This window comes from Dreissena polymorpha, chromosome 10 (genome assembly GCF_020536995.1).
Source record: "Dreissena polymorpha isolate Duluth1 chromosome 10, UMN_Dpol_1.0, whole genome shotgun sequence".
NCBI lineage: Eukaryota > Metazoa > Mollusca > Bivalvia > Myida > Dreissenidae > Dreissena > Dreissena polymorpha.
Genome location: NC_068364.1, coordinates 71,685,750 through 71,696,296, shown reverse-complemented (window position 1 = coordinate 71,696,296; position 10,547 = coordinate 71,685,750). Strand labels below are relative to the sequence as shown.

The window sequence follows — 10,547 nt, the reverse complement described above, 5'->3', positions numbered from 1 at the left end:
ACTCCATGCATCAGTTCTGGATGTAGGCCATCTGGTTCAACATTAAAGTCATGGACACTGCAGTCATCAAGAACTGTATAATATAAAAAGTAATATCTTTTCTAATTATGACAGTAAAAAGTCAAACTGAGGACAGTGTAGCATTCAAATAGGGACATGCAATGCGGTGAAGTTCTATGTGACCCATCCTTTTCAATTTAAGTAATTAACTGGCACATATTGCAGATAAAAGTTTTTATAAGCCCCACTTTAAAGACAAATTTAATCCCTTAGCCAACAATATACATGGCACAGACAAATTTATTCGTTGAAAAGCTCAAGACCTTACAAACATTAGATAAAACTTGTTTACGCATGCCACAATGTTCAAAGAGAATTGACTACATAACAAAATGACAAATATCCAAAAAATTGTCACAGATTCAAACAGGAATATGTCCAAATGACACAGGTGCCCTACATTCCACTTATGTCTGAAAACTCCAATAATGTCAAAACCTGTATTATTATTACTCACAGTAGCCTTAAAATATAGCTTTCAGTTATAATTTCTGATTGTCTCAGTGGTAACATGTTTGATTTTGTTACCAAAAAAGTATTTATTGTAGAGGCCAAAAACTAAACCCAAACTGCCACCTAGCATTACATGGGCAAGCCTATATGAAAACTCCGATGAATAACCCTTTTCACACAGTAAATATAAACTCAACTAAATTTTTACTTTTTATTAAAGGACCTTATAACATAAAAACATAAAAAAATGGTTCTGGCATATAATGTCTCGACTCCAAGCAGCAAGGGCCACCTGCGAACATTGCAAGCCCAAACTAACTGCAAATAACTAACTACACAAATAAATTGTATATGAGTGCTGACTCCGGGTGACGGCCATCAGCACTCCCAACAAAATCATATATATTTTCCCCCAAAAATGTGCCAGGTAAAAAGCGTCCATCCGGCACTGATTGCCAAGGAACTGTTAATTTCAAGCGACTGTCGACGAACCCGAGGTGTCCGAACTGCCCCATCGGAAGTGGAGTCGTGACCGACCTGTATCCGACGTTTGGTACTCTGCGTCTACACGGCAAACTGAAAAACGCAACTCAAACCAGCAGAATATGTAATATACTAATACCAAATCTAGTACGGAAAACAATCAGTTTCCCCTTATGTTATTAAAATTAATGTGGACAGGCAAATAAAACTTAAAATAAATCTATATTTACCCTAAGCCTGACCAAATTTTTAAATATATAACGAACGCAGTAAAGTGTGACAGAACAACACTGTGTAAAAACAAACTACATGGGTTGGGTGGGAGGGGAGAAAATTTACAACCTTTTGTTTGTGTAGATAACAATGAGAAAGAAATTTTAAATCTGTAAAATTCGCTACTTCGGTTAAAAAACACCAACAATAAGAAAACTGAAAAACCAGCCCAGCAGTGGCCCAACAATAAACAGGTCTATTATTTAGTAATAGACCATATTATTGTAGATGCCAAGAACCTAACCCAAACTGCCACCTAGCATTACATGTGCAAGCCTATATGAAAACTCCGATGAATAACCCTTTTCACACAGTAAATATAAACTCAACTAAATTTTTACTTTTTATTAAAGGACCTTATAACATAAAAACATAAAAAATGGTTCTGGTATATAATGTCTCGACTCCAAGCAGCAAGGGCCACCTGCGAACATGGCAAGCCCAAACTAACTGCAAATAACTAACTGCACAAATAAATTGTATATGAGTGCTGACTCCGGGTGACGGCCATCAGCACTCCCAACAAAATCATATATATTTTCCCAAAAAAATGTGCCAGGTAAAAAGCGTCCATCCGGCACTGATTGCCATATGGCCACCCAACAACGCTGACCCAGCGGCCCAAATGCCCCAACCTCGAAACCAGCTGGGCCAGAGATGACGGGTGGCCACTGCCAAAGAACTTTGGCTGCAGGGCGGATGGACGCATGCTTGGAGTCGGAAGCAGTAAACTGTAAACACAAGGCAAAGATATGAATAAAAACTAGCAGCAAAAATGCATAAAACCCAGCAGAAAAAAAAATGCAGAAAAACTAGCAGCAAAAAATTGCATAAAAATTAGCAGCAAAAAACTTTCTGTTTCTTTTTTTCATACATATGAGTAAGAAAAATATGCATACAAACTAACTGCAAATATCTATTTTTGGACTCAATAGCAACACCAACATACATAATGTTTGGGATTTAAAATTGTAAGAACCCCCAAATTTGTGCATCTAGAACTTCAGTAATGGATTGGTGTATTATGCTTTATAAATTTTTCAAGCCCTGCAGACATATTAGAAAGAAAAATATCTGTACCCAGAGTTGACAAGTGGACTCCGTCCTTCTCAAACAAATGTTCCTCAAATTTTCCAAAGTCAGAGATGGCCAAGTAATGCCCTCCACATGCCAAAGCCCTAGATGAACCATGACTTTTAAGGCGCTTTCTTGCTTTGTCCATAGCAACTTTATTATCAGAATATCTCCAATTTGACCTTGGAAGCACTGCAGACCATACAATCTTAACACTTGGAAATATAGACAGTATAGTCCTGAATAGCTCGACAATCAATTTTCGAAGGTCCACCAGTGACCGACGACCAAGATCATTACCACCTAAATGTAACACAATATAGTCTGGAGAATTACCCACATTGGCAAGCGAAAGAAATTTTTTCTTTGATTCTGCAAGTGTTAACCCACTGTACCCTTGCCACCAGATGATGTTGGGTTCAAGGCAGAGGTTGGCCCCTTCAGGTCGTAATCTTGCTGCTATGAAGGCTTGCTTGATTATTGATGAACCCAGTATCCAGATGGTTTTCCCTAAATACAACTTGGTTTTTGTTAGTCACATGAATCTAACTATATGAACCATACCTTTTTAATGGGGGTTATTTATTAGGCTGGGCATGACAACAGGAACAGGACGAACATATGTTTGGTAGGCATTGGAAGCCCATCTGCTTGCCTGTTTAATGATCTCAACTAAATAGCCTAGTTGGGAAGCTGCAGTTGCTGCTCCAATTCTGAAGGAGTGGGATTTGTAAGACCCATAATTTAGACCCAAAAGAGAAACCGTTTTCTTAAGAATAGCAGAAAATTGGTAACGAGTAATTGGTTGTTTGTTAAAGTGCAAAAACAAGGGACCAGGCCCTTGAGGACGAACATGAAGATACTGGTTAAGACACACAACTGGGCAAAATTCACTGTTTGACCTAGTAATTTTGAGCGCTACCCCTTTGCCCAACTGATCAGTTTTTGAATGCCGGATTGAAATGATTACCCCATTGTGATCAAAATGTAAATCTTCTATTGCCAACACCGCTGCCTGTAAAATACTATCACCTTTTTTAGGAACAGCTATTTCGCCCACTCTTAGAAAACCGAAAAACGCTAGCATAAAAGCTGCAGTGAACAGTTTTGCTTCGTAGACACTGGAACACACAATATTAAGTTTGCTTACTATCCCTAGCAGTAACGAGAGGGTAATTGGAAGCCTATTATCTTGTGTTTTCTTATCTTTTTGCATTCCTTCCACCATTTTTGAAACAATGAACTTTTTGGTAGGGTCAACAACATCAAGCAGCTTGCCATGAAAAGCTATAGAGCTTAAGTATGATTTTGCTGTTTTGTGGGATAGTTTCTGTAGGGATAGCCATGCTACAAATCGAACCACCTGTTCAACTGTAGGCGGCCAGGCATCTGACAAGCCGTATTGCCTTTTAAACTCAGAGAATCTCTCTAACCCAACGATGCATGCCTTTTTTGTAATAGCATCAAGGGAATTGTCTAGCAATCTATTAGCCTCTTGTTGCAGATCATCAGTAAAAACTCCGGCGGGACTGATTCTGGACTCGCTTGTGCCTCTGGTGCTAACTGTTGTAACCTGTGAAACTGTTTACGAGAAATTGCATCAGCAATGTAATTGGACTTTAAACATCACCGAGTATTTCATAACTAAAAACACAAATGTTCTAACCAGAAACATCAAACGTTTCGACTTGGAAGACTGTTTGTTGATCACTTCTACCAAACCTAAATTATCAATATGAAACTTAATCTTCCTGTCCCTCAAAAAGACCCCCCAGAGCCATATTGCCAACAAAACAGGGACCATCTCTAAAAATGTTACATCTGATAAAATAGGTTGGCCTTGCCATTGAACAGGCCATGGGCAATAGGCCCAATTACCTCCAAAATAACAACCACAGCCAAGAGTAGCACCACCTGCACTATCAGTGTAAAGATGAATGACAGAGTTATCCAACCATACTTTATTTGGAATATGTACAACGCCATTAAAATCTTCAATAAATTGAATCCACATCAGGATGTCTTCTCTCATTTCACCATTAACTCTTATCTTATAATAGGACTTTTTTAAGCCACACATAGCATCATTAAATCGGCGCAAGAATGCCCTACTTGCTCTTACTGCTTGACTACAAAAACTCAACTTCCCAGTCAAAGACTGCAATTCTTTTAACGTAAGTCTCTTTTTTACTAGACAATTTTGCAAAAGCTTCAAAAGTTCTTCCACTTTTTTAGCAGGTACTCTAACAGTCATTTGCACAGTATCTAATTTCAGGCCTAAAAATGTCAGTACTGTTGTTGGGCCGACCGACTTTTCCACCGCAACTGGGACTCCCATTTTGGTGCATACTTCCTCGAAAGTAGAAACTAGCATGTTACAATTATTTGACCCAGCTGCACTTCCAAAAATAAAGTCGTCCAAATAATGATCTAAAGTTTGAATCCCAGTTTTGAAACTTACTAGCTAATGTATAACAGTGGAGAATGATTCGAATAAAGCCGGAGCAATAGATAAACCCATTGGTAAGCATTTGTCAACATAATACTGGTTGTTGAACTGAAGCCCCATCAAGTGAAAGTCCCCTGGGTAAATAGGCATTAAACGAAAAGCCGATTTAATATCTCTTTTTGCCATCATTGCTGACGTACCTAAACTAAATAACATGTCAGCCACTTTGTCAAATGATGTATATTTAACAGAAATGTCTTCCACACTAAAACCATCATTGACACTTGACCCATTGGGATACGACAGGTGTGTAATTAACCGCCAACCCCCGTCTGGCTTCTCTAAAATGCCTACTGGACTTACTTTTAAATTGGAAATTGGTGGGACTTTGAAAGGACCTGAAATTCTACCTAAGGAAATCTCTTTGTCAAGTTTCTTTTGGACTTCTGAAAAATGCACTTTTGTTGAAACCAAATTATTCGCTGAAGAACCTAGATGTGAACCCTTAAAACCCAGCTTAAAACCTTGCTTAAAGCCATTACTGAGCACAGAAGCTACTTCTTTATTTGGATATAACTGAAGATATTTAGAAATCGTTACAACATTGATTGGCGACTTGCCAAGAGACCAAACTGAGGTATTAGTATCTGCTAAACGGGCCCCGGAGCCCCTGAATTGGGCCTCTAGGTCGGAACGTGTAAGCTCTAGGCCTGTACGAGGTCTGGGTGACAGCCCCCCTGACAGACCCTCCTCCCAAGGAACTGGTGTTGCGAGGCTTGAGATGACATACCCTGGAAGGATGGTCGGAACCACAAATCATACAAGCATGTTTGTAATTGCAAACTGACCGTAAGCATCTGGTATAATTGAAATCATAACATTTTCTTACAAAATTCCCTGTATCATGAACTGGCTGCCTTGGAGGCCCCATACACAACAGCCAAAGCTCCATATCAATCATTGCCCACGAATTCGCTGGGTAATTACCCATTCTCAACCTAAACTGTTGATCATAAGATCTCCAACCCTCAGTGTGTCTTGCTGCCCCCAGCCTTATAGTGTGCATATACTTTAAGAGATCTTGCATTTTAACCGGATGAGAACTTAAATAAATGCTTGAGAAAATGAGGAATGCGTCAGTCCATTTAGCTATATCCACAATGCTTTGTTTCATGTTGGGCTTTACCACTAATTCACCCGAATTATTCAAAACCAAATGTTTTCCTAAATCTTCAGGAACTACCGGGGCCTCCAACAAACATGCCAGATCTACATATTGGCCTGATATTATTTTGTCTTTAATTGACTGAGGAACATGATCACCTAAAACAGACTGAAAACTAGGAATCATGCCTGGTAAAAAAATATCCTCACTAAAACCATTACCCGATTGAACAGCCGGATCTGGCTGGCTTGCTGCAGGCTATATCTGGTCGCCTAGTTGTTGACTGAGAGGCAGCTGGTCGGGTTGATGGCCGGACTGTTGGTTTGAAGACCATTGGCCGAGTCGATGGCTGGGGGTAAGAGGCAGCTGGACAGGCTGTTGGTTGGGAGGCAGCTGGACAGGCTGTTGGTTGGGAGGCAGCTGATCGGGCATTTGGGTGGAAGGCAGCTGACGGGGTTGTTGGCTGGTGCCAGGTAGGTTTTGGCTGGGATGCTGGTGTAGTTTGACCGACGGTGGGCGCCTTTTCCGGTTTCGCGTTTCCATGTGTGCAATAAAATAAACAATAAAGATAATAAGTAAATACCGAAAAAAGCCATATTTGGCTTATAGCTAACCCACTATAATAATTAACAAACCTTTTAGAGATTTATTGCATATGAACTAAAACGTGACTAAACAAACTGTCTTGGTAATTATAAATAAATGCGCCATAAGACCACCTCTTAACTGCAGTAAGTACCGACTATTGCCGCATTGCCACAATTAAGTTCCTTTTACTATTGCTACATAAAAACCAACAGTCATTTAAAGTGTTTATGATAAACCTGAACATAGTGCCCGCCCTAATTGAATCTGAAGCAACCCACTCTCCAGAAATTGAATAATAACGCTAAATATATTTTGACATTTTTTGTGCTGACCAAAAGTAATATGTTTGTTTAACACGCCACGGGAATTCCTTTATTTCGATTGAAATTTACCCTCTTACTGCCAGTGAGATATTAGCCTATTTTCAGAAAATAAGTATAACATGGTTATTTCACTGAATACACGAATGCATATCAACTACGTTTTCTCATAAAGCTTGAAATTGTTTTTGCTCTTACTACAATTGCTTAGATCAGACGCCATGTGACCGATCCACTTTTTCCCCACCACTGTACAGAAATCCGTAAACTACAGCCCGTAAACTCAGCATCCATCATAAATAACACAAGAATTGCTAAGAAACACCCTTTAACTACCGGCTTCTAACTTTATTTTACATATTTAATAAACGTTTACTAGAATAGATTAGAAATAATTAAAGGAGAAAATTTACAACCTTTTGTTTGTTTAGATAACAATGAGAAAGAAATTTTAAATCTGTAAAATTCGCTACTTCGGTTAAAAAACACCAACAATAAGAAAACTGAAAAACCAGCCCAGCAGTGGCCCAACAATAAACAGGTCTATTATTTAGTAATAGATCATAATAGTTCGATTCAAAATTCTTTGGACCAGTTTTATTAAATATAGTAATTAAAGTATCAGGCTACATGTACATGTATGACAGATTTTCACACAATAGCATTCATAATGCCTTCAAAAATTAACACACTTCTTAATACAAAGTACTAATTCACAGGGCTTTTTTCCCTGTTTTTCCCTGTGGAGCGGCCTTTGCCCCAACCCTCATTATGTGAAAAAAGAGTTGCGAACAGATCAAAATTGTGAAAAAAAATGAGTCAAAAACTGTTCAAAATTGTGAAATAATGAGTTGTGAACTTTCTAAAGTTTTGAAAATTTCAGTCACAAACTTCTTGAAATTGTGAAAATTTGAGTCGCCAATTTCTCAAATTTGTGAAAAACGTCCATCCTCACAGAAGGAAAAAGCCCTGATTCAGCTATCTATGATGTATGTTGTTTTATCACCATGATCCATACAAATTATTTATACCTCAAAGTCCTCACTTCTTTGAGTATTGCAGACTGCCTGAGCTGGGTAATGTAGTCAAGTGGCTTTCCCCAAGCTCCAACATCAGTGTATAAAGCAAACTTGTCCTGAAGATTTAAAAATTTATTACTAAAACACATAAAAAATACAAATTAATACTCATGAACTTAATGAAGAGCTTAAAAACTGTATAGATCTGATGTCCAATTAATTAATTATGCTGTAATAGCTTGCATAGTGTGTACTGTGTAGTGACTGGCATAGTATGTAATGGCTTGCATAGTGTGTACTGTGTAGTGACTTGTATAGTGTGTACTGGCTTGTTGCATAGTGTGTACTATGTAGTGACTTGTATAGTGTGTACTGCCTTGTTGCATAGTGAGTACTGTGTAGTGACTTGAATAGTGTGTACTGTGTAGTGACTTGCATAGTATGTACTGGCTTGCATAGTGTGTACTGTTTAGTGACTTGTATAGTGTGTACTGGCTTGTTGCATAGTGTGTACTGTGTAGTGACTTGTATAGTGTGTACTGGCTTGTTGCATAGTGAGTACTGTGTAGTGACTTGAATAGTGTTTCCTGGCTTGCATAGTGTGCACTGTGTAGTGACTTGCATGTGGAGTGTGTGTACAAACACTCAAGCCACTAGAGCCTGCATTGTCATGAGTTATCACTTTGGGAGCCACCAATTAAAGCCTCTATAACGCTCAAAGTCAATGAAAATTTTGTAAAGTATTTCGTAAAATAAAGTTAACACTTTAACAATCAGTGTTCCTTATAGCAATAGCCACAATTTCAACGCTGGATATGGTATGATTACATAGCTTTTGTAGATACAAAATGCTCTTTTTTATTTATTTGTGACACAATTAATTCCATGTTATTAAATGGAAATAAATATGTAAATCAAGAATAAAAACGAGCATTTTGTATCTACAAACATCTATTTTACCAGACCACGTCTGGCGTTGAAATTTCGGCTATTTCCATAAGGAACAATGATTTTTAATTGATTAGCTTTATTTTACGAAATATTGTACGAAATTTTCGTTCATTTTGAGTAGCAATGTTTCTTTAAGCATTGATAAATATAACAATGTAATTTCATGTATTTCATGAAGAAAGCAAGTTAAAAGATCCCGTAAAAGGGCAGTAAATGAAACCAGTAGATAAGAATTACTAGTAGCATATACTACAGCTACAGAGCATTTTAGGTCAATTTAGTATAACCCTTCAATCTTAAAGCTAAGTTAGTATCAAACAACAATCTAGTATTTCAGGAAGTGTTATGCCAGTGATTTTGTTTAGTGATTATCAAATTAGAATTGAGTACTAACTTTATAACTGCATTTCTTGTATAAACAGAATTATGAGAGGGGAACGCTACCTTAGAGTGGGTAGAGTTTTTCATCAGATACAGTGGCATAAATAAAATTAACCAAATAGAGTTAATAAACATATTTCAATTTAAAATTGAATAAAAGTTCAGAACAATCATTGCCTTCAAATGCACAATAAGCTTGTTTTAAAGCAACTATTAGTTTTCAACTGAACATACAAGTTAAATTGACAGTTTGTTTAAAGAACATAACCCTAATAAACGATGGAAGAAATCTACATCAGTACTTGTTTATTTATTGCTTATGGAAGCATTTCCTTCGTCATTTAATGCTCTCATGTCTGCTTTCAAGTTTTATTGTCATTTTAATCTGATTATTTTGCAAATAACTGATAGGAAGGATCAAATGTACATACTTTAATATACCAGATATGTTTACAATGCTACTAGCACTGTCTTTTAAAAATGCCTACAGGTTTTATCGCTATGTATTAGACCGGGAAAAACTATTTCTTTACATTCACATTATTGACTTTCTGAACAATGTAGCGAAGAGCTAAAAATCTAGTTTCAAGCTCTTTATTATTAGTTATCTTTATTAAGACAGCTTCCCATTTTCTTGAACTCATATTTGCTGTGCTCTTATTTGTTGCAACACAGTAAATATGGCTCAAGGATTGATACGGACAGGATTTTGTCAATTATTACAGATCAAACTGCTTAACGTGACTAATTGGTAAGTTTTGATATCAATTTAAAAAAAATATATTAGAGTTTTAGACAAATAAAATTGATTGCTTACTCAAAAACACAGTTCTGTAGCTAAATGCAACATGCAGCATATTACACAATTCCATGAAAAATAATCTACAGGGTTTAAATACTTACCTTTCCGTTGTTAACTTCAAGTAGGCAATGGACTGGTCTCACGCCTGGCTTGGATACGATAACGTCACAGCTTTTCGAACTGCAGTTTAAAAATAACAATACTGTTTGGATTTCAAAACATGTTTCAAATTAAATAGCGACATTTCATTTATAGATGATATTTACTGTATTATTGATTGCTCAGCACACAAAAAATCATAGTGTCAAATTTAAGTCAAGTTCAAGTATTCTATACAACCCATGCGAAAGACATCGGGCCTCGGACATTGCCGATAAAATTTGCTGAGGTCCTGTATTATTCCCGACATTGTCGGACCTTGTGTCCGACCATTAATAAATTGTGTGTTTTGGTAAAACAATGAAAACGAAACTAGAATATGAACAAATATCGATTTCAATGTTCAAAACCAAAATATGACCAGTATTGA

At 37.2% G+C, this 10,547-nt stretch overlaps 1 protein-coding gene and 1 long non-coding RNA gene across 2 annotated transcripts; both read right to left on the bottom strand.

The window, feature by feature from the left end:
- Positions 1-710: 710 nt before the first annotated feature.
- Positions 711-2,265, bottom strand: LOC127847958 (uncharacterized). Its single transcript, XR_008034261.1, has 2 exons — positions 1,694-2,265; positions 711-805 (listed from the first exon to the last, which is right to left on the bottom strand). It is a non-coding gene; the product is annotated as an uncharacterized LOC127847958 (long non-coding RNA).
- A 463-nt stretch (positions 2,266-2,728) lies between these two features.
- LOC127847957 (uncharacterized) lies at positions 2,729-6,484 on the bottom strand. The gene is made up of 2 exons (XM_052380209.1): positions 6,179-6,484; positions 2,729-3,464 (listed from the first exon to the last, which is right to left on the bottom strand). Exons 1-2 carry the CDS (start codon positions 6,289-6,291, stop codon positions 2,912-2,914), a joined length of 666 nt encoding a protein of 221 aa, XP_052236169.1. The 5' UTR covers positions 6,292-6,484; the 3' UTR covers positions 2,729-2,911.
- Between the last annotated feature and the right edge of the window lie 4,063 nt (positions 6,485-10,547).

What these genes read in the sequence shown, in the direction of transcription:
- LOC127847957 (XM_052380209.1), bottom strand. Translation starts at nt 6,291, where the DNA reads ATGGTCTTCAAACCAACAGTCCGGCCATCAACCCGACCAGCTGCCTCT. An exon ending in AGATCCGGCTGTTCAATCGG is followed by an intron (nt 3,465 to 6,178) that starts GTAATGGTTTTA and finishes TGTGTGTTCCAG; the next exon opens with TGTCTACGAAGCAAAACTGT.